Source organism: Dromiciops gliroides, chromosome 4, assembly GCF_019393635.1.
Source record: "Dromiciops gliroides isolate mDroGli1 chromosome 4, mDroGli1.pri, whole genome shotgun sequence".
NCBI classification, from domain to species: domain Eukaryota; kingdom Metazoa; phylum Chordata; class Mammalia; order Microbiotheria; family Microbiotheriidae; genus Dromiciops; species Dromiciops gliroides.
This window is the reverse complement of record NC_057864.1, coordinates 376,251,731-376,276,627: the sequence shown is the minus strand read 5'-3', so window position 1 is coordinate 376,276,627 and position 24,897 is coordinate 376,251,731. Positions and strand designations below refer to the sequence as shown.

Genomic DNA, 24,897 nt, shown 5'->3' with positions numbered 1-24,897 from the left:
AATTTGTTCTTTCTCTTCTTTGAAGACTGCCACTATGGATTTGGGCTTTACTATTCCACTGATTTTTTCTTCTGTTCCAGCCATAAATCCCATCAAACTTTCAAGATTCTGATATCTCTCTTGAATTTTTCTGGAATATCCTGTTGAGTTTCCATGTTCTCTTGAAAATTCACAGGGTTCTGTGCTTCATCAGCTATTGGTTCAATTTCCTTTATCTTATCTTACAATATTTATTTAGAGACGTTTGCCATTTTCTAGATATCTTGTTACTCATCTTCCTTTTGTTGAAGTAGATTTTTGGGAGGATATAACTGAGTCCATTCTGAATTCACCATTTTACTGGATGTGGTTCTTGTATCAACTGTAGGACTAGAAGCAACAGCGGATTCCCTTCAGTGTCTTCTTTCCTCCCCAGTTGGTACAAAAAGATTTAATTGCTACAAAAGGAGGACTTCAACATCCCAGCAAATGACCCTCTCTCTTGTCCTACCAGATAGATGATGTATGGTTCCTTTTGATTGAATGCAACTGGCTATACTAACAAGGACATATCTTTTCCCTAGATCTTGTTTCTAATGATATATTTTTTCCTTACCAAGTATGCTTCTTTTTTTTTTGGTATACCCAGCTGCACTATAATGAGCAGCCATTTTTTTCTTTGTCTCATGTAATATATACTTATTACTAATTGGATTGTGAATGACACATATTTCCATCAACTGCTGGTGGAGTGTGTCACAATCTGAGTGAATAAACTGCAGTAAAATTTGTCTCTGACTCATGCCGGCTCATTCGTAGTGACTAGTTAATTATTCAAAGAAAATTCACAATTTCCAATGTTAGTATATTCTTTGATTTATCTGCTTATGCTCTAGGTTTTTTCCCCCTGGGGCAATGAGGGTTAAGTGATTTGCCCAGGGTCACACAGCTAGTAAGTGTCAAGTGTCTGAGGTCGAATTTGGACCCAGGTCCTCCTGAATCCAGGGCCAGTGCTCTATCCACTGTACCACCCAGTTGCCCCATGCTTTAGGTTTTCAATTGAATTTTCTTCCTGCAGAGATGTTTGGTGGTTTTAGTATTTTTTTTCCTTATATGGGCTTCTTGCTTTCTGATCCTGCGGAATAACTGTAACTGCTCTACCTCTGGCAAATAATTTCTTGAGGGTTTTTGTTTTTGTTTTTGTTTTTGTTGTTGTTGTTTCTGAGATTTAGAAGAGACCATAAAAAATACCTGATACTCCTTATTGGGCACATGACCTAGTACTCACCATACTTAATTTTATACAGATGAAATAATGAATTTAAAGCTAGGAAGAACTATAATGGGGTTATGTTTTCCCCCTGAATAATGCCATGTTTTGCATGAATTGTTCATCATGTTATTTCTTGGTGGCATGTTTGAAAAAGGGAACAGTTTTCTTTATGGGTATCAAGTTCTGTAATGTTCTCACTAAACCTAGATCTAATTAATATAGTTAAAGTGTATGAATAAGCACAGTGAAAAACTGAGTTAAAGACTGTGATAATCAACAAAGGCAGTATAGATGTGGTCAATGCATGGGGCAGCTCGTTCAATAATTACTGAATCAATAAGCTGCTCTTTATAAAATTGGCACACTATTTTCACTCCTTAATTATTAAATTTACTTTTAAATGTTGTTATGTTTCTTTAATGATAAAAGATATAAATACTTCATGTAAAGTACATAAACCCATAATTGGCAACAGAACTGTTGTAAATGTTATCTTTTGATAAAATGATATGTTATGTCTTCCACTTAGAAAGGTGGGATGAACAAAGCTTTTCCCCCCAAAAGAAAAAGACCTATTTGTACAAACATATTTATAGCAGCTTTTTTTTTTTTTTGTGGTGACTAAGAATTGGAAATAAAAGGAATGTCCATCAGCTGGGGAATGGCTAAACAAGGAATATGATTGTAATGAAATACTATAAGAAATGACAAGCAGGATGATTTCAGAAAGGCCTGGAAAGACTTGTATGAACTGATGGATAGTGAAGTGAGCAGAACCAGGAGAATATTGTACATAGTAACAGCAATATTATTTGATGAAGAATTGTTGAATAATTTAACTATTCTCAGCAATACAATGATCCAAAACAATCCCAAAGGAGTAATGATGAAACATACTATCCACCTCCAAAGAAAGTACTGATATTGATTGAACACAGACTCAAGCATCCTATTTTCACTTTCTTTTTTTCTTTTGAGTTTTCTTATACAAAATGACTAATATGGTAATGTTTTCCATAATTGCACATGTATAAACGATATCTGATTGCTTACCACCAGGGGGCAGGGAGGAAGGAGGGAGGGAAAAGAGGGAGGAATAGAATTTGGAACTCAAAACTTTAAATTAAAATGTTTATTATTTAATCAAATAGACAAGTAAGTAAGATGAAAGCACACACACACAAGGTGGGATCAGGCCTGTATCTGAGAGGAAGTGCTTTATTAGTAATTTAGGCGCCAATGTACAGTTTTTGAACCAGTAATTGCGGCTCTTATCCAGCCTTGTTACTTACTTTCCAGTTTTTCAGAGAAGTTAGAGTCTCAGTCAGCTCCCTTAATATAATTGTTCTATTGTTCATTATATTAATGATCCACATACTTTCTGTTCCTCTGCATTTTGCTGAGATGGACTTTTTGCAGCCACATAGACAATCAGAAAATTTCCCTATCCTCATTCCTGGAGGTTCTTGGTTGCCTCTGATTTCCAAGTTACTCTAGTAAAGTCTTTTTTTATCGATATTGAATGATTTTGTTCCTTTTTTAAAAACTGCTTTGACTTCCTGTATTTCCTTAGCCTTTTGGTTTTTGTTTTTAGTTGCTGAGAGAAAGTATCTAGAATCTCTAATGAATTATCTTGTCTCCAAGGAAAATGACTTCAGTTCTTCATATGACATGATCTCCAATCCTTTCACTTAAGGACTCTTTAGCTATCAATGTTCACTCTTAAAAATGTGGCACCCAGGGGTCAGCTAGGTGGCACAGTGGATAAAGAACTGGCCCTGGATTCAGGAGGACCTGAGTTCAAATCCAGCCTTAGACACTTGACATTTACTATCTGTGTGACCCTGGGCAAGTCACTTAACCCTCATTGCCCTGCAAAAAAACAAAAAACCAAAAAAACGTGGCACCCAAAACTGAATGAAATGTTCGAAAGGCAATTAAATGAATTAAGTTCGAACGCAATTAAGTGACAAACGAGTGGTTCAGATTCACAGAAGGGAAAACATTACTACACATTTGAGTGGTCAAAGGAGAAAGATATAGTGTCATATAATGTTTACTGAATTCAGTATCAATAGATTCAAATTCAAGTCCTGTCTTTGTCATTTACTGATAATTCAACCTTGGGAAATTCCAGGAGAATATAGGCTTTTTAAAGCTAGAGTCTCTTTTCCATTTTTATCTTTGTATCTCCTGTGCCTAGGCTGGGGAGAAGGCTGGGATCTTAAAACAAGAGGAAATCTCTGTTCAAGGTTTGATTCCATCCTTAATCCATTTCCCTAAGGAAAGCTTTTATTTTTGTCATCTTACATATATTAATATAGAGAAAATTCCAAAGTGACTTAGGTTGAAAAACACAATTTTTTATTAATATTTTCAGTTGAACTAAAAAACAGAATTTTTTTTGCATGCTTCCATGTCCTTATCCATATACTTTACCAAATAGCTCATGTTTTTGTTCACAATTAACAAATTTTCAACGTGAAGAAACAATATCCAACTTTGTGCAAAGCAAATATGAAATAAATAAAGATTAAAATAAAGATTTTAAGTGTGGTCATTGACCCTACCAAAATATTAATATCAGTCCCTTTTTTGTCATAGCAAAGAAAACAAAACAAAAAACAAAACTAGAAACAAAGTGTGTCCATTGATTGTGCCCCCAAATCATGGTAGATAGATAGATAGATAGATAGATAGATAGATAGATAATGGAACATTATTTCACTTTAAGAAATGGCAGCTAGGTGGCACAGTGGATAGAACACTAGCCCTAGAGTCAGGAGGACCTGAGTTCAAATCCGGCCTCAGACACTTGACACTAGCTGTGTGACCCTGGGCAAGTCATTTAACCCCAACTGCTTCACCAAAAAAAAAAAAATGGCAAATATGAAGAATTTGGGGCAGCTAGGTGGTACAGTGGATAAAGCACTGGCCTTGGACTCAGGAGTACCTAAGTTCAAATCCAGCCTCAGACACTTGACACTTACTAGCTATGTGACCCTGGACAAGTCACTTAACCCTCATTGCCCTGCAAAAACAAAACAAAACAAAAAACATGAGGAATTTGAGGAGACTTGTATGAAGTGATATAAAAAAGAAAATTAGAACCAAGGGAACAATATACACAATGAATACAGCAATGTAAATAAAAATAACCCTAAGAGGCAGCTGAATCCAGATTAAGAGCGATGAGCAATATTATTAACTTCAGGGGACAAACAAAACACACCTCTCTTCTATTTAGAAAGGTGTGATTTACAGATGCTTTGTTTGAATATGATTTCCAACAAATGTATTGTATCAATGGGTTTTGTTTAACTGTTTTTCCTTGTGATAAAAGAAAGTACTGAGTAGATGGTTGGGGAATATCAGGCAGTGTCTGTGATATAAAAAAGAAGACATTAGCAAAACTTTTAAAAATATGATAACTGGCAGCAAGAGAATGATGATGTAATGTTTAACACTGTATTTGGTTTAGTTCAGATTTTGTTCCATTTTATTTAGGTTTCCTTTTAAAGCAAGAACTTCACTCACATTCCCTTTTAACAGTTATGGCAATGTGATGAAAAGAAGTCTGAATCCAGTAGAGGTGAAAATCTGTTCTTAAAAACTTCTCTCCAAGATCCATTAAATTACCTATATATAATACTCTTAACTGATTTGGAGGGAAGGGGTATTCAGTAGAAGGACATACACACATATATAAAACATTATGTAAATAGAAGATATTATTACTATTTAAAGTTTCTTCCATAAATAGTGCCTTGAATGAATGAAAATTCTTGAAAGAAGTAAAGAGTGAATAATTAGATTACATAAATTACTTTGGAAAAAAAATTCCCTGACAGGGAAAAAAAAAGCCAAATAAAAATTCTTTTCTCTGTCAAATATCCCCTAAGGACACTGTTTTATGCATTACAGAATCGTCCTATTGCTGGTATGAAAAGTGAGAAATTCAGCTAGATTATGATGGATTTGTCCTGACCTAAGCCAATGATCTGAGAGCAAATTAAAGTAGTTATTGGTTTATCTCTTTTCCTTGCTGTGAAATAATATATTCCTTAGTGTCTAGTCCCATTGACCCCTAGTTTTCTATTACAGAGGCAAATGCTGATACTTAACAAGGTTATCAATAAGTAACTGATTTACAAGAGAAAACATTATCCTGCCTAGAATATTTAGGGAAGAATGGTAACAGAAGGAAATGAAGGGGGTAAACAGCAATGTAGATTGGAAAGGTGACCTGATTATCTAAAACTACATTCAGTTTATAAAAAAAAAATGTAGCATCCTCTCTGGGCTTACTTTTCTGACTTCCACTTGCACTGGCAGGTTGTGTCCCCATATGGCGGTGACTATTGATCCTCTCAGAGTTCTAGGAATCTTGAGAGATTGGCATTTCTATAGAGATCCCATCCAGTATGTTCCCCATTATTAATCATCCAGTAAATCTCTTTTAGCTTTTAGAAAAGGGATTTACTGAGAAGGCATAAAAAGAATTGTTATAAAAACATTCTTTCCCAATTCAGGGTGGGGCACTTTCCCCTTTTACAGAAAAGATTTCTTGGGAGAGTGGGCTTACAATCTAGAGATTAATAGTAGTGAGGCACTTATGTAGGCAACAAGGAATACCACATGAGTCATGGCTCTAGAAGCCTTTTCTTCCTTTGTAGAGTCCTCATAAGATTCCTTTTAGGTGTAACTGTCTCCCAGCCTCTAAGAACTGATGACAATATAATCCAGAGTCAGTATTCTTCTTTATTACAAGGTATCATCATCCCTGAAGGTAACAATATTCTCAGGGGGACTGTCTTTCCATTTTCATCTGGAGGTACTTCCTCTGTTATTAGTCACTACCACTCTGGGGAATTCTGCTACCAAATCCAATTGCTGGTGGAAACTAATAATTGATGGATCTCCTGGTTATCTGAGCATCCCTGATTGGAATATTACTTCACTTAAAACTAGGGGAAAATTAACCCTTGCATCCATAAAGGAAAAGAAACAAAAAGAAGATGGATTCATCCCTTTTATGTGCAAAATTCAGTTCTAGTTTAGCACCTGCAGAGTTATCAATCTTTCTGGTTCCTCAGCCAATTTGGAGACTTTTGGTTAGTTCATAGAATCAGCCTCTTAGTCAGTAATGAATGGAAATAAGTTTCCCTAAGTTCCAAATATTGGATTAAAACCAATCAGGTAATATTTGCATGCACCAGGGAAGGCAAATAGGAGCATATTGTAAGGACTGCCCCTCATTTGTCATCCCCTCAAACAAACCCAAGAGGTTTGTTGTCAGCCACATATACATAGAAAGGCATGTATGAGAGCATTTGTAAATGAGCACACAAACTACCTTGACTTGCTCAAGCTGTATAATTATCCAGGTAAGTGAGAAGAGCTGTATGAGGACTGCTTGTGTTGACTAAGGATGATAATTGCTTGATAATCCTTTGTAGTGACTGAGAGTAAACCTAGCTGGACATGCAAAAAATTAGCAACTCTGAAGTCAAAGCTCATATCACTTTAGAAGCAGATCCTGAGCGATCTTCAAAGACTTACCTGACTGCAGGTTATGAGACTGTGAACATATCTGGTTTATGGTCATTTTTTTGAGACAACCTTATTTTCAGTGACTTCCCTAACTTTGGTTATGGAACTCTCTGAATTATTGTTTTTTTGAGAGATCTCCTTATCAAGACATCTCCTAATCAAGCCTTGTACTGTGAACTACTTATCACCAAGGATGCCTTCTGATCTTGTGTATCCAAGGCCACATCCTTGACCCCTGGAATTCCTCACTTCCCTTCCCCTTAGGAATGGGACCCACTGACTTATTCCTTTCTAAGCCCACCTTTTCCTCCAAAATTCCTGCCCTGCCTTTGTTAAAAGTGTATGTAAGTCCATACAATCTGTTACCTGGTGTCCTATTCAACATAGGTTGGGTTGTACACACGCAGCATGTTAAATTTTTTATTTTCTTCCCTGCTTAATAAAACCTTTCTCTAATTCCACAGACATTGTCTTTCTCCGGTTTCCTTCCCTTTTAGGAAAAAGGGGTTTTAATTCTTGAGGACTGGCCTTTGCATTCTCCGGTATTCCCCTCTGGGGAAAGAGAAATCTAAATTCACTCCAGAGCCTTTGTCTCATTTTACCAGCAGAAATGTAGCCCCAGAGGAAGGAAGGAGGATAACAACCTTACAGTTTTCACTAGGCCTGCTCTTGCCTAGATTCATATGTATGTCAATCCAAAGACCTTGTGCGAAAACAGGGCTCTGTCTTATCCCAGTGTCCACACAACTGGTCTTCTCTCCTTTAGTGGAGGTTTCTTTGGCAAGATGACCTTCAGTGAGTTTTGAGAGAACAAGTTCCCCATAAAGAATTACATGAAAGTTACAATGACCTTCTAACCCTTAATCAAATAGTCTTGGGACATTATGTTATGAGGAAGAAGAAAGTTCAATAGATGGACTATATATTCCTGTGAGCTATAATTAACTGGCTGGTTGTTCTGTATTTCAAAGACTTTTTGGCCTTGGGAGTGAAGACTCTGGGAGCTGATAGACCTATCTGCCTATGAAAAGAAAGTTAAGTGAAGTTTTTTGTTCCTCTCCAATGACTAAATCTGAAGAGGACATATCTGAAAGGGTTGAAGCTTAACCTCTGGGCTTTAAATTAAAACAGAGATGGCAGAAACCATTATGGAGGAGAGGGAGAACTTCAGTACTCCTATTTACACCCCATAGGCAGCAATAGTGAAAAAAAGCATTAGGAGAGACAGAGGATCGCAAAGATGAGATGCCTAGGAGGAAGACATGAACATATTATGAAACACTCAGGTGTAGGCCCAGCTGGGCTCAATCTTAGGGTGCTCAGGACCATGGCATCACCAGCACTATCAGAGGAGTAAGTTGTCTCTCCTTCCATGTGCCTTGGCTACATGTCTTCCTCTATTTGTGTGCCTCCCTGGGTATGTTCCCTATGCATTGATGGTTTATGAACCTGTGAGAGAGTGTGCCCCGGCCTTATGGGAAGGACACCTACTGCTACATTTCTTACTATGCTATTTCATTAGAAGTCTTTGTTTTGAGCTAATCAATAGTCCTTTGCAGGATTAGCTAAAGTAAATACATAGGTTTGAGTAGATGCAGCCCCAGAGAGTACTTTGTACTTTGGGTAACTTTTCTAGAGAGCTACCTAAGAGAGAATAGGTACCCCAGGTGTTAAATATACATAGTAAATATTTTTGGACTTCCTTTTTTTCCCTCCACTCCACATTTGCATATACCTTATTCTTATTGAGAATTTCCAAATCTTTGCAGTCTTGTCCTTTCTCCTGATAGAAATTCAAACGTTACTCTCCCTTTTTCTTCTCACAAAAATCTGTGTTCTGTTTGACCCCACTACCCTTCTCCTCAGGCCAAGTCCCTATCTCATTTTTCTCCACTCCACATGGAGAGATATGTATCCGGAGTGGTGACTTAGAAAGGTAATGTTTTTAGTTGATTCTCAAGAGGTTCTTAGATTCATTATACATACAATCAACACATAACCTACTACCCTCTCTCCCAACTGCACTTTCCTACTATCAACAACACAAAATAGGCTTATCTCTTCCTTTTCCACATAATCCTTGGAGATAGCTTTTGAATGATACCTTCTTAAAGGTTGTTCTTCGTATTTTAAACAGCGATCCTTCCCCCATGATCTTCCATAGGTATTTTTATTTTTTCCAAGATCAATACATTTTAATTCACTACTTTATATAACTCAAGGACATTTTTCATATTATCTGATTATAATCACTTTTATTTAAAATGTTTTGAATTTTTTAAAAATCATAATTAGATTTCACTGGCATGAAAATGTTCAGAGGTTGGGGTGACCATACAATAAGAGTGTGTAATTGTCCAGAGGTTCCACAGCCCTTAATGATGGCTCTGATTTTCTATGCAAAGTTGTCCTCTGTGCCTCTACCCCATTTCTTACATCTCTTTTTTGCTACCTCCTACCTGATGCCATAGTAAGCAGGAAAAGCATCCAATCTTGCACTCCATTGTTGAAATGAATTTATTAAATAAGGTATGCTGTTAATACCCTACCCAAAATCTGCTGAAGGGAATGTTACATTGAAGCTCCCCCACCCACCTAAGAGAAACAAGAGCCTGCCTGTTTGAAAATAGCTAGCTTTTAAAAAAGAGCTCTTTGCATAACGAAATCAGGAAGCATGCCACTACCTGGCAGTTTTATGAAAACCAGTTCTACAAGTTTAGTAAGGAGGCTGACTCGGAGAACTCAGTTTGCACAAGTTCTTCCATGTGTGACAGACCAAAACACTCTGACTGTCTCCTGCTCTGGTCTTAAGAGCCACAGAACATGGGAAGTCTCAAGCTTGACAGTTTTGGAACTGGCTTCTTAGTGTAACTCACCAAGAAACCACTTTCAGGATGCCTCTGATACATATGTCATCAGTATATTTTTTCATGTATGTGGACCTGATGGAAACAGTAGTAAAACCCTCTTTAAAATATTTTTCAAAGCTCTAGTTCCTAAAACTTCATGAGGAAGAATGTTTCTCATATTATAATAACTTATTCAGTGATCTTCCCTACAGTAATTATCTGCACTTTTAGTTTGGTGTGTCATAAGCGAAAAATAAGTAAAAAAAAAAATTTTGGATAATGGAACATTTGTGCGTGTAATAAGATTACATCCTGGATTATTTACATTGTAATTTATAAAATAAGTACATCAAATAGTATGACTATTTCCCATTATTTACATAGATGGTTATTTTGGCTCATGGGGACTGAGTCTGCATGAATTATATGAGAAATCCTAAAGCTCATTTCCCCCAATAGTTTTAACCACAGATATGCTAAAAATAGTTCTGAATGCAGGACTCAGTTAAATTTAATCTGCATTATTAACATTTTGTCCATCACTTCGTTAGTCTAGACAATCAACAAAACAATATATCAAGCCCTGATTTGTAGCATTTGCTAGTTTCTAAGGTGTAAATGCAATGAAAATTTAACGAATGGCATTCCTCAGGTAGGAGGAACTGACTGGAGCTCACCCCTGGTTTCAACTTCCTCTTTGAACAAATCTACTAGAACCACTAACAAGTGGAAAAGTTTACTTTGAGTTTCATACCCTTTTTTCTCCCTCTGCTATTTAGTTAACACTCAACCACAGGATCATAGATTTACAGCTGCAAGGATCCTCAGAGACCATAAAGTCCAACATTCATTTTTTTAGATGAGAGCCAGCAAGGTTAAAGATTGTGCTAAAGATCATGCAGGTGAATAAGTTGTAGAAGTGGGATTTGAACACAGCTCCTGGGACAAATTCAGCCCTCTGCTTCCATGGTATCACACCCCCTTCTGGCACTAGAAAAGCTCAGGGCCTGCCAACATGAGGGTGTTCCTCTTTTTGACTTCAGCAAAGTTAAAGCTTATGGGAGGCAAAGACAGATAAAATGAAATGTTAGGGTGAGGCCCTTTCAGGTGTTAACTAAGCATTCTGTTTTTTTTTTTTTTTTTTTTTTTTTGTTTTTGTTTTTTTTTTTTTAGTGAGGCAATTGGGGTTAAGTGACTTGCCCAGGGTCACACAGCTAGTAAGTGTTAAGTGTCTGAGGCCGGATTTGAACTCAGGTACTCCTGACTCCAGGGCCGGTGCTCTATCCACTGCGCCACCTAGCTGCCCCTAAGCATTCTGTTTTTTGAAAGGGATTCTGAGGCTCAAGGTGACTCAGTTGAAATTGAAAAGGCCAAGAGAGATGATGAACTTGTCCCCAAGGGAAAGACTGACTCTGACTCTCTCTCTCTCTCTCTCTCTCTCTCTCTCTCTCTCTCCCTTTTCTCTCCAGCCACTCATTTGCATAAGATCCCAACAGGAATCTGGGAATCTAACTAGATGAAGGCCTAGCTTTGGACCAGGAAGAACCCTTAGAAAGAAGAAGCAATATTTCTCCCCTTCCTTGCTTGGGAAATGATACACTTCAGATCAAGGGCCTGAGGGAGCAGGACCAACAAGACTTTGGCCAACCCTAGGCTAAGTGTGCCTGTCCTTTCTGAAAAGTCATAGTAGCATGCCACCTAAAAGAACCCAGTCATACAGAGCTGAACCTGAGCCTGGAGCTAGCAGAGGCTTCACCTGTGTGTCAAAGAGTCCAGAAGATCAACTGATCTTGCCCAGGTGCTGTCCCCTATTAGGATTCAGCCCAACAGAGAATCAGACTATTCAGCAGAAACATTGTGCCCTATATGGAAACAGCTCAAGTGAACAACATATTTGTCTGTCATCAGCATGGACATGTCCCAAGTGAAATGCATGAGGATGTATGAGGAAAAGAAAGAACAATGAGGTCCTGCTGTTATGTGCCTATTACTATTACTATATTTTAAGTTTGTGGCCAGTCTTTCCCTTCCTCCCTCAGCCTCTGGAGTCTATGTGTTTTAGTGTAAAAGGATATCCCAAGTTTGGTCGAGGGGAGTGAGTTCTTTATAACTACAGTTCTTGCTATGCCATATGAGGAAATATCTTCCAAGATGTGTCTACTCGCTGATAATGAATGGGAAACACATTGGTGGGGGCTTGTGAGCTACAGTGGTAGGGGTAGCCATCCACAAGGTTGCCCCTATAACTTGAAGTAGCAGGTACACCATGGATACCCAACCTACTAGCATGAGTAGGAATTGGGATAGTGAGAAATCTCTGAAAAACTTAGTGTGAACTGTTCTAGTGGTAACCTAAAGTGATGTAGTGAAATTTTTTTAGCTGTATGTGACTTAAGATGAGCCAAACAGGTCAAAGTCTTGTCATCAAATATTCACATATAATTTTCACTAATATAAACAGACACCTAAATATTTGAGAGCAACATTTGACCTAGAATATTTATTAAACATTTCATTGAACTTTGAAGGGTATATACTTCCATGAGGAAATAAATACAACTACTATTAAATAGGACAGAGCATTGTAAACAAAACTACAATCACTGGTTCTGCTTTCAGCTTAGTCCCTAAAGCCATGGTCCAGGGGAGGAAAGCAATATTTCTGTAAAAGGACCTGCCATCCCTTTCCTCCCTCAGCATCAACTGTCACCAAGGCAGGTAAATCAATCCAGTTGAAGAAGCAGGGCATGCTGAGGGAGAGAAGGAATGGCATGCGTCAAGTGAGGCAAACTACTGCTAATCATCTTGACTACCACCTGCCAATTGGCCTCAGTGGCAATAGTCTAGAACCCCAAAGCCCTGAGTATGACTGGCCCTGCTTCTAGTCCATCATCTATAGCCATCAAGGTGAACAATCTTCATGGAGCATCATTTTACCTTCGTTCTATCACCACCATCATCAACTGCTGAGCCCAAGAGCCCCAAACAATAGCAATGCCTCTTAGACAATCAACCTACCTTCCAGCCACAGACATCATCAGTCACACAGTCATTGGTTAGAGAAGCAACCATTGTGCACATGAGATCTGGGAACTACCTCTCCCGGTGCTACAATCCCTTCCTCTTCAGGAGCCATAGCTCCTGGAAAGAAAGTTCTCACCACCAAATCCTTGCCTCAGTCATTAAACAGTTCAGCAGATATGGTTTTATCCATGGAAATGACACTAAAGAAGATGTATTACCATCTGATTTGCCACTGACCCATAAGAGTCACTGGCCTTTTCCATTTGACTTGAAGCTAAATACCCCTATAATAATGTGAGCTCCTTAAAAAGAGATTTTCTTACTTTTCTATTTCTGTACCTAGTTATTTGCATAGTACTTCGCACTTTGTTCCTTTCAAATGGGCTAATTACAGAACTGATGTCATTCTTGTCCTACAAAAGGAAAAATCTAAATGCTAAAAAAATGATGTAGGTTTACCTGAAGAACTGAAGAAGAATTTCAGGTCTGATGTTGCTATTCCTTGAAAAATGCCACAAGATCTCTAATGACCTCAAGTGGTTACAGCTATAATTGCTTGATTTGTGATATGGGATAAAATTATAGCACACTACAGAATAACTGGACTTGTTAACTCAAGAATTATAATGAGGAAATGAAGGGAAACAAGCTAAAACCAGGATTTATCATAAAAATATATGTTTAAAAAATTCAGTGATTTGGATATTTTTCTTGCTGCTTATCTTAGCAGCCTCTTTTAAGATGGACAAGTCTGTCTCCAATCAGTCACTTAATAAATTATCAACAAATGAATAGGAGTGCCCAGAATGATGCAGGGGAATATTGGGAGGTAAAGTGGGTGAATATGGAAGAGAAAGAATTAAAATGTAAGTGAATTAGAGAGAAAGTAGATAGATTGTGAGAAGAGTGGGGCAGCTAGGAGAGAATGGTAAGAAAAAAAAAAAAAGGAAGGAGAAGAGGTGGAAATGGGGAAGCCAGGGAAGCTGTATGTCATGCTTGTAAATAAGAGATGCTGATGTTGGCATTATTTCATATGCATTTCATGTACTGTCTGTTTTGCCTTAATTATGAGGAATACAACAGTAGCCTGTTAGTTCTAGAGAGCACAATTGTATAATGGGAGAAAATTGGTGAGGCTCTTTGCAAATTTCTGCTGTACTGAATTAAAAAAAATTTTTTTTTTACTTTTTAGTGAGGCAATTGGGGTTAAGTGACTTGCCCAGGGTCACACAGCTAGTAAGTATTAAGTGTCTGAGGCCAGATTTGAACTCAGGTACTCCTGACTCCAGGGCTGGTGCTCTATCCACTGTACCACCTAGCTGCCCCTGCTGTACTGAATTAAGAGACATCATAGTATCACAGAAAGAGCACTGAATTTGAGTCAGACAACCTGGATTCTAATCCTTACCCTCATAATCCCTCTATCACTTCCTTTCTATGGCCTTCAGTTGCTTTATCTGTAAAATGAAGGAATTGTAATAGGCCATCTCTAAATCTCCTTTCCAGTTCTAAAACATATATCTCTGCTTCCTGAGGGAGTTAATGTTCCTTTCAAAGTATCTTTCTCTCTGCAGGTAGTTATGTACCGAAAGATTCTGCATAAAGCTAGTTTACAAAGTCAGTTACTCTGGTTTTTATTTTTAAGAAAAAAGGAATAATTTTTTTAAGTTCAAATAAACACCTTACCATATTTTACTTTCTTTCAAAGATAATAGTATTAAAACTTACTTTTGTTGTGAGTGACTGCAATTTTGCAATATTGTAAGTAGAAATTCTTTACGTTGCTTGTCAGTCCACAAATCAAACCAATGAGTTATAAGACTAACTCTTTCCTGAAAGAGCTGTAAGAAAATAAAATATTTCTTATACATTTTATTTCTAAGTTACGGGTTCCTAATGCAACATGGCATTAGCCAATCAGGAAGAATAAATAAATATTGCTAAAAAGACTTATCTAGGTTAATTGGATCTCTGTTAAAGAAATTCATTGCTTTAAGGTCTATAACTTTGTGATGTCAGAGAAGGAACACTGGATTTGGAATCAGAAGACATGAGTTTTAAATAATATTTAAACTAATTTTCAGGTGCTTACTATGTGTGAGAACTTTGGCAAGTTATATAATCTCTCTGGGCCTTAACTACTCTGGATGGTTTTTTTTTGGGGGGGGGGGCTTGGTGAGGCAATTAGGTTAAGTGACTTGCCCAGGGTCACACAGCTAGTAAGTGGCAAGTGTCTGAGGCCATATTTGAACTCAGGTCCTCCTGAATCCAAGGCCAGTGTTTTATCACTGTGCCACCTAGCTGCCCCAGGGCCTTAACTTCTCAAGTATAAAATGAAGGTGTTGAACTAGATGACTTCTGAGTTCCCTTCCAGCCTTAGATCTGTGAATCTAAGAACTTACAAGGATATTTTTTTTTAATTTAGAAAAATGTGGATCCACACTTTACAGTAAAATGAAGTTTGTAACCCCTCTTGTACTAGAAAGTAACTCACCTGTTTATTTAATGGTCTGTTGATAATTGGTGTCCAAGCACTGAACCTTGTCTGAAAGCACTCAAACATATGGCTCTTGTTGGAAGAGTCTCTTACTGACACGTCTACAAAGGTCTCTCTATTCATGGTTCCAGAAGCTAAAAGTTTATTCCATTACTGGGATGTTTGATAAAAAAGTTCCTAGAAGTTTATGATAGAGCAAAGGATTCTGTTAAACCATTTCAATAATCATCACAATATTGCAGCATCGCGTGGCTGATTTGTTGGGGGTGGGGTAGGGAGATGGTGAGAGTCTGGACCCATGGCTTCAACATCGGGAATTCCTATTGTAGAAACTTCTCTCCCCAGAATTGTCTTCTCTTCACTCACATGGCTGCCACCCTGGTTCAGACCCTCAAAATCTCTTTACCTGGACTGCCATAATAACCTTCCATTTGGTTTCCCTACCTCAAGCCTCTCCCCATTCCAATCCATCCTCCACAGCCACCAACAAGATTGTCCTAAAGCACAAGTCTTCATGTCATGCCCACTGCTCAATAACCTCTAATGGCTCCCTATGGTCTCTAGGATCAAGTATATAAACTCCTCTGTTTGACATTTAAATGTCATGACAATATAACCCTTTCCTAGCTTTCCAGTCTTTTAACTTCCCTCTTTGAACTTTGACATCTAGTCTGTCATGCTGACACTCCATCTCCCACCTCCATGCCTCTGCTGTGGCTATCCTCCATGCCTGAAATGTACTCTGTTTACCCCCTCCCTCTTGAAATCTTGAATTTCCTTCAACACTCAGCTCAAGTACCACTTCACTTACTTGTATACTCTCTCCCAAAACTACCTCGTATGCTCATGTTGTCTGAATAGCATGTGAGCTTCTTGAAGCTTTTGTCTTGCAGTAAGCCATAATACATACTTCTTGGTTGATTGATATAGGTAGATCACCAATTAGAGTCTTAGAAAGTTCCCTGGGAAACTGAGAGGTCTAAGTAATTTGTCCAGTCACACAGCCAGTGTGTCAGAGGCAGGTCTTGAACCTATGTCTTCCTGATTCCACAGACCCTCTACCATGCTGTGTCACTTTTCAGAGCTAAATGCTGTTCATCCTTCATTTTCTTCTTTTTTTTTTTTTTGGTGGGGCAATGGGTTAAGTGACTTGCCCAGGGTCACACAGCTAGCAAGTGTCAAGTGTCTGAGGTTGGATTTGAACTCAGGTCCTCCTTAATCCAAGGCCGGTGCTTTATCCACTTCCTCACCTAGCTGCCCCCATCCTTCATTTTCAAAGAGGCCCAGTGATATCATGGGACAATGTTCTGAGTTGCTTGTGAAATGAATTTAAGTGAGGCACAAAGTTGTCAGCCTCAGTTTCTTTTCAATAATAAACTTTTATTTAAAATTTTGAGTTCCCTCCTTCCCCTCCTTCCTGCCACCTCCCTGAGGCAGTAAGCAATCAGATATAGGTTTCACATGTGCAATTATGTAAAACATTACCATATTAGTCCCTCAGTTTCTTTGTCCAGTGGCAAGACAAAAGTTAGGATGACCAATGATGTCCCAGGATGCAGTGGATAACCTTGGCATCTTTAATGTCTGACCAAGCACTAAGCTCTCCATAACACCTGCTTCAGCCACCTTCATGGTCCTTAAAACAAATTGTTGTCATCTGCCCATTCCACTAGAGGAAGTCTTCCCATGCTTGACATCCCCCTAACTCATCAGTGGATTTGAGGCCTGTCAATTACCCTCAACCTGGTTTAGCATGTCTGCCAAGGTGGTTTTACTGGGGTGTGGCTGCCATGCATGCTACAGCTTCTTGGAGCCATAGGTGAGAGCTGGGTGACAGGTGACCACCACGGGAGGATGAGCAGCCCTGAAAAGGGCTTGGCAAGCCCTCACACCAGAGGTCCTAAACACCCCCATACATCCTAGAGCTGAATACTGCACATTAAAAGCAACACACACAAAAAGTTTCTAGGTAGAACAGTGGTATTTGGGTGCTATTCTTGGTTTTATTACAAATTTGTTGCATACAAATAGACATAGAAACAGTACTCGGAGCTTTGGATGTATGAACTGCCTAAATTCAAGTTATTATTATTATCTAGACTTTTACTAGCAGCTTTACTCCTTGGATTGGACCCCACCATGTTCATGTTCTTAGGAAACCTTATCATTGGGAAACTTATCCCGAGAGATTGCATCAGCTTTGGTATTCACACCTCACTAGTACCCTTACTTAGTACCCTCTGCTCCTCCGACTAGAGGGCAGAGCAAAGGATTCCTCCAAAAGCTAAAGTGGGCTCCCAGGCCAACAACTCTTCCTATTCCACCAACTGCATTCCTAGGAGTGTACTCCACATGTCCTCTGGTGCTGGAAACCTCCCTTCCCCGCCTCCTCTTCCCTCCTTTTAGTTTTCGGTGTCAGTGCACATATGTGTGTGTGATATATTCCCCCATTAGACTGCAAGCTCCTTGGGGACAAAGACTGTCCTTTTCTTTTTCATCCCCCCAGTTTTTAGTGCCTTACACACAGTAGGTGCTTAATAAACTGACTGACTGGGGGCAGCTAGGTGGCGCAGTGGATAAAGCACTGACCTTGGATTCAGGAGGACCTGAGTTCAAATCCAGCCTCAGACACTTGACACTTAACTAGCTGTGTGACCCTGGGCAAGTCACTTAACCCTTATTGCCCTGCAAAAAAATTAAATTAAATTAAATTAAAAAAATAAACTGACTGACCGATCTAGAGTTCAGTCTTTTGCCTTTGGTTGCATCCGTTCCCATGGCCTAACCTAGCCCAGACTTGCTTAGTATATTGCAAGGAAACTGAGAGGGGGAAGTTATGGTGCTTCAGGAAGTTCTGTTTATGACTCAGAAACTGGCATATTTCTTTCTGAGCCAGACAACTTGGCCCTACTTATAACCCAAATAACCGGAAATTTGAAATGCCTGAGTGGGATTCCACTTCCGTTGATGCCCCTCCTCCCCACCCCTCTTTTGTGAGGCACATGGAGAATAGACAAGATCAAGGAAGAGATGAGAAACTAATCTGATGTGGCATTTTTGTTCCCTTCTGTCAAATGGGTAGAGAAATTATAGCAACTTAAGGAAGATCATGGGATTTAGTGCTGGAAGAGAGAGACCTTAGAGGACATCTAATTTAACCCAACATTTCATTTAACAGATGAGGAAACTGTAGCCCACAGAGGGGAAGTGATTTGTCAAAGATCATGTTGAGCAGAAAAGACAATATGTGAACCCAAGTCCTCTGACTTCAAATTCAAGGCTCTTTTATTTTTTTAAACATTCCCAAACACAATTGCATGTCTGATGATCCTCCAGCCCTCTGCTGCCTCCCCACCACCAACCCCAACACTTAAAAGAGGGAGCAAGTATCAAGGAGGCAGTAGAAAATCCCTAAAAGCATAAAACAAGAAAGACAAAGTTATGTTCCCCAGGGGAGACTATCTTTATTTCTAGAAGGTGTTAAGGGCTAAAATTCTAGCTAGTCTGTCTAAAATATCTAATGAGTGGTCGCCAATAAATTATAAGCTTCAGCAAGAGTTAGACTTTTAAGCATTTATTAAGGAGAATAAGAATTTGATAAAGAGAGAAGAAAAGGCCTAGATTCCTATCTATTAAAGGGAGAGCACATTTCTAGCTCCCCTCTCCACCAGCGTCCTCAGGAAAAAAAGAGCGAGACTGAGCCCCAGAGTCAGCGCCAGTCTCTTCCTTCCTCCTCCCACTAGTCCGCGTCACTTCCTCCCACCAAAGAAAAGACTCCTGGTCTTGCCCTCAAAGACCTTCGCTTCATGGGCAGAACTCTTCTACAGTAAGTATCCAGCAGGTGGCGTCATTCCAATCGTTACAAAGGTATTATCCTGGTCCAGTCCAATGTTCTCTTCCTCTGACATATACTTGGGACTTCAGAATAGGTGCTTTCCTTCACCAGGCCCCAGAGCTCTGGATGTTTTCTTCATGCTCTTTAACTTAGGGGCATTCTTCAGCACATACAGCAAAACCAGGGCTCCGATTTTGCAACCTTGGATGTAAATCTGCTATAGCCGGGCCATTCATCCATTTCTGAACATGACCATAAAGCCAACCACGTGGCGGCTCATGTCCTCAGCCTTGATCAGCTTGCCCTGGATGCCTCCCCTCAAGCCGGTTTCAGGTAATGAAGTACTTGTCTGCCTCATGTAGGCTCATGTAGGAACAGCCATCAATAATCTAAGACAAAAAGCTGCAGCTCTGGCTCCCTGGCTCCCCATGCTGAATGATCAGCACCAACCAAAAAGCAAACTTCTTCCAGTGCTCTTTCTTCTCCAACACACAGGGCTCTTCTTCAGCCACAGGGAGACACAATACCACGATACTCTCTCTTATCCCTAGAGGCAGAAAGATGCTTCTATCCAAGATTCACTTAACCTCTCAGAGCTCTGGTCAACTCTCTAAGACTATAAGTTGTGGAATTTCTGTCATCAGCATTGACAGAGGCAGTCTCCTCACCAGGAGTTCCCTATACTAATGAAATAAATCTGGTGCTCAACACATGCGTATACAAATTATAAGATATTAATTCTATGTAACATATATATACATCTATAAACTAAAACATACTAACTATAGGAAAAAAGCATGCAAGATGGTAAATATAGAGAATATGCATGTCCATCTACAACTAAAAGATGCCAACTATATGTGACATGTATGTATAGTGTGAACACATATACATTATAAGGTGCTAACTATAGGTATCATATGCCCAGTTACAGACTAGCAGGTGCTAACTCCATGTAACATATACGGACATATATGAACAATAAGATGCCAACTATGTAACGTGCATGAATTGGCCCCATGCTCTCAGGGCCAGGTTGAGGATATCTCTTCTACAGGATACTGTGGTACCCTAAGAGGTTTGTGGACTTTCTCTTTCATCTTCCATTGACTTGGGCACTTCCTCAGCTTTGTTCCCTCTTTTTTTTTGTTTTTAGTGAGGCAATTGGGGTTAAGTGACTTGCCCAGGGTCACACAGCTAGTAAGTGTTAAGTGTCTGAGGCTGGATTTGAACTCAGGTACTCCTGATTCCAGGGCTGGTGCTCTATCCACTGTGCTATCTAGCTGCCCTCCTGTTCCCTCTTTTTAAGGGCCTGTGACTAGTACTCTGGTTTCATTTAGCCACTTAACATTGTGTAGTATTTAGCAAAGGGATATTTACTTCAAAGTTATATTAACAACAAATGTACTAACATTTTCCCCAATACTCTAAGGGTATACTCTCCCCAATACCACCTGGTCTCTGGGATAATAGGCTCAAAACTTAGCTAAATTCATACATAGCATTGGTTCCACCAAGGTTCCATCTAGAGGTGATATCATTCATGGATAATTCCTTCCTGTGGGCTGAACTCCCAATTTTATTCCTCATACCTCATTTGGCATGAATGCCAGGCTAGCTGCAACACCTGGTCAAGGATAGTAGCCTATTCCTCAGTGGCCCATTATGGTCTGAGTCTTAGGCAGCTAGGTAGCACAGTGAATAAAGTGCTAGACCTGGAGTCAAGAAGACTCGAGTTTTAATCTGGCTTCAGATGCTTCCCTGCTGTGTCACCCTGGGCAACCTCTGTGTGGCTCAGTTTCCTGTTACAATAGTAACACCTACGTCCCATGGTCAGGCTCAGATGAGATATATTTGTAAAGTACTTAGCATGGTGTCTGGTATATAGTAAGCATTTCATAAATATTTCCTTCCTTCCTTCCTTCCTTCCTTCCTTCCTTCCTTCCTTCCTTCCTTCCTTCCTTCCTTCCTTCCTTCCTTCCTTCCTTCCTTCCTTCCTTCCTTCCTTCCTTCCTTCCTTCCTTCCTTCCTTCCTTCCTTCCTTCCTTCCTTCCTTCCTTCCTTCCTTCTTTTCCCTTATGGCATGGTCAGATATAAGTTCAATGAAAAAATACAGTCAAGAGATTGCCAAAGCTGATTCAGGCCTTAATGAAGACCTAGAGAAAGGTCTCCAACACATAGCCTCCTATATTGGATTTATGGAGGGAATGGACAAAAATGAAACAGGATGAGGTATAGATAAGTTGTGATCTCCACCTTTGGAGGTGAAACCCACACTGATGAGATCCTAGCTCCACTGAAGCATATATTGGGGACACTTTCATTACATTGGAGGCAAGAATGGTGTTAATTTCATCTATATCCTCTGAGCCTAGCAATCAGTCAAAACCCATTTACGAGTGCCTACTATGTGCCAGGCACTGTGCTAAGCTCTGGGATACAAAAAGAGACAAAAGACAGTCCCTGCTTACAATCTAATGGTGGAGACAATATACGAACAAATATAGACAAAGCAGGATATACACAGGAGAAAAAGGAAATAACTAATGGAGGGGAGGCATTGGAATTAAGAGGGATTGGGGAAGGCTTCCTGTAGAAGCTGGAATTTTAGCTAAGACTTAAAGTCAGAAAGGTCAGTAGTCTGAGTGGAGAAGGGAGAGCATTTGAGGCATAGGTAACAGCCAGCTGGAATGTCTGGAGCCAAGAAAAAGATGGAGTTTCTTGTTCTAGAAACAGCCAGGAGGTCAGTCACTATGTTAATCACTAGCATACAAGAGGTTTGAATTGATCTGACTTACTTAGTATGACCTAATCTTTTAAAAATAGAAAAAAAAGTTTTTTCTTAGACAATTATAAATAAAATGTGCAATTCAAAAGTGGAACCAACATGTTCACGCATATGCATTTAAAAAGCAGGTGCTTATATGAAAGCTCAGAAATTAATAAGAGATAAAAACTTCTCCCTTTTGGCAGCTTCTTCAGTGATAAGTAGGATTTTAAAACTCTGACAACTTGCTAAATATTGCATGTGCCAAATCTTGTTGCTAACAACAATTTTTTAATTTAATTTTTAATTTTTGGAATAAAACAAGCATTTCCATAACATAGTACTAAAATAAAGATGATTGTACATGAAACTGACAATCTACTATGCACAAGTTGTATTCCTTTCAAATATACAACTTTATCATGTAAATTTCTTTTTTTTTCTTCCTTCCCCTCCTCTCTAAAGATGGCTATTGTTATAGACACAAATAGGTATATATATTTTATACATACTTCTATTTATCAGTTCTTTCTTTCTCTGGATACAGATAGGATCTTCCTTCATATGTCTTTTATAATTTATTTGGGTATTTATAATAGACAAAATAATTTGTTTGCTCAAAGTTGTTCTTAAAACAATACTGCTGTTACTGTATACAGTGTTCTCTTGGTTCTGCTCATTTCGCTCTTCATTATTTCATGCAAGTCGTTACATGTTTTCCTAAGATCATTGAGTTCATCATTTCTTTTCTCTTCCTTCCTTCCTTCCTTCCTTCCTTCCTTCCTTCCTTCCTTCCTTCCTTCCTTCCTTCCTTCCTTCCTTCCTTCCTTCCTTCCTTCCTTCCTTCCTTCCTCCCTCTCTCCCTCTCTCCCTCTCTCCCTCCCTCTCTCTCTCTCTCTCTCTCTCTCTCTCTCTTTCTTTCTTTCGGAAGGGCAATGAGGGTTAAGTGATTTGCCCAGGGTCACACAGCTAGTAAGTGTTAAGTGTCTGAGGCTAGCTTTGAACTTGGGTCCTCCTGAATCCAGGGCCAGTGCTTTATCCACTGCACCACCCAGAGGCCCCCAAGTTCATAATTTCTAATCAAATTAACCAAAGGTTTATCTATTTTATTGTTGTTTTTAATAGAATCAGATCTTAGTTTTATTTATGAATTCTATAGTTTTCTTACTTTCAATTTTATTAATCTCTCCTTTAATTTTCAGAATTTCTAATTTGGTATTTAATTGGGGATTTTTAATGTTCTTTTTAAAGCATTTTTAGTTGCATGATCAAATCATTGATCTCCTCTTTCTCTATTATATTCATGTAGGCATTTAGAGATATAAAATTTCCCCTAAGAACTGCTTTGTTTAAATCCCATAAATTTTGGTATCTTGTCTCATTGTTGTCATTCTATTTGATGTTTCTATTGATTGTTTCTATGATTTGTTGTTTCTTTAGGATGAGATTATTTAGTTTCCAATTCATTTTTGCTCTACCTTTCCATGGCCCTTTATTACACATGATTTTTATTGTATCATGATCTGAAAATGATGCATTTACTATTTCTGCTTTTCTGCATTTGACTGTGAGGTTTTTATGCCCCAGTTCATCACTTCTTATAGCACAGTAGTATTCCACCAAAATCATATATACCAACTTGTTGATCCATTCCCTAATTGATCGATATCCCTGCAATTTCTAGTTCTTTGCCACCACAAAGTGAGCTGCTATAAACATTTTAGAAAATATAGGTTCTTTTCCTTTTTCCCTAATCTTCTTTGGAAATAAAGGAAGTAGTGGTATTGCTGAGTCAAAGGGCATATAGGTAGTTTAACAACTTTGGGGACATAATTTCAGATTGTTTTCCAAAATGGTAGGATCATTTTACAATTTCACCAGCGATGAACTGGTGTCTCAATTTTTCTACAACCTCTCCAACATTTGTCACTTTCCCTTTCTATCATTTTAGTCAATTTGATAGGTGTAAAATGATACTTCAAGGTTGTTTTAATTTGCATTTCTCTAATCAACAATAATTTAGAGCATTTTTATATGACTAAATTGTTTTGATTTCTTCAGTGGAAAACTTCCTGTTTGTATCCTTTGATGGTTTATCAATTGGGGAATGGGTCATATTCTTATAGGTTTGGCGAAGTTCTTTATATGAATGAACCCTTTATTTTATAAGCCATCTATAAAATTTCCCCCACCATTTCCTGCTTTCCTTCTAATCTTGACTATCATCTGTAAAAACAAAAGATTGGCCTAGAATCACAGATTTAGAACTAGAAAGGCTCTCAGAGGTCATCTAGTCCAGCCCCATCATTTTAAAGAGGGACAGCCAGCCATCAAGGTAAAGGGATTTGCTCAAGGTCACCCAGACTGTCCCTACAGAAATATACGACCCCTAATCCTGTGTTCTTTCCTCTATGACAGACCGATTAGAAGACCTCTCTGTCCCTATCTAGCTCTAAATCTATGATCCTAGGAAAGCATCAGGAGGTCACCTAGAGCAGAAATTCTTAAACTTTTTTTTTTCCCACTCCCGACCCCTTTTCCCCAGAGAAGTTTTTTTTCACAGGACTCCAAATATATAGGAAGCTGGAAGCTATTGAGTCTGTTGGCCTGAGTCCTGCAACCTGCTCCCTCCACCTTGGTGCCAAGGCACTTTCTCCTGACCCGAGGGAAAACAAGGCTAGGTAATAGTACCCAAATAAGAGATGCATCGCCCATGCCCCCCAATATGCTTTACCTCTGGAGAGGTAGGAAAGGAAGCGAGAAAAGTGAAAGGAGTTTCTGGAGGAAGCTGCCTTTGCGCCTTCTGCCACAGCCTCTGCTTCGCAACTCACTGGAGGGGGGGATGGGAGCACAAGCCCATCACCATAGGGACACTACAACAAGCGAGCAAGAAGCCGGCCAGTCCCAGTGTGCAGCGGGACGTCCCGCCCTGCACTCAGCCGGCTCAGGCTTAGGTGCGGCACCGAGGAAAAGGAATCCATAGAGCCAAGGGCCGAGGGTAAAAGAGTCGGGCTGGTCCGTCGGACCTGCCGCCCGCCCTTAGTCTACGCAGCGGTGCTGGACCCTGGCTCCTGTCTGTGCTCAGACAGCGGTTGAGGGCCATCGAACCCTGTATGCATC

The 24,897-nt window shown here is 39.2% G+C and overlaps 1 protein-coding gene across 1 annotated transcript in view; it reads right to left on the bottom strand.

The window, feature by feature from the left end:
* Positions 1-24,594, bottom strand: part of ECT2L (epithelial cell transforming 2 like) — a 104,991-nt gene extending 80,397 nt beyond the window's left edge. Inside the window, exons 1-3 of the mRNA XM_044004798.1 lie at positions 24,512-24,594; positions 15,173-15,352; positions 14,407-14,519 (exon numbers count right to left, since the gene is read on the bottom strand). Of these exons, the coding sequence (XP_043860733.1) occupies positions 14,407-14,519; positions 15,173-15,298 (239 nt within the window). The 5' untranslated portion in view covers positions 15,299-15,352; positions 24,512-24,594. The remainder of the gene's footprint in view (positions 1-14,406; positions 14,520-15,172; positions 15,353-24,511) is intronic.
* Positions 24,595-24,897: the final 303 nt, after the last annotated feature.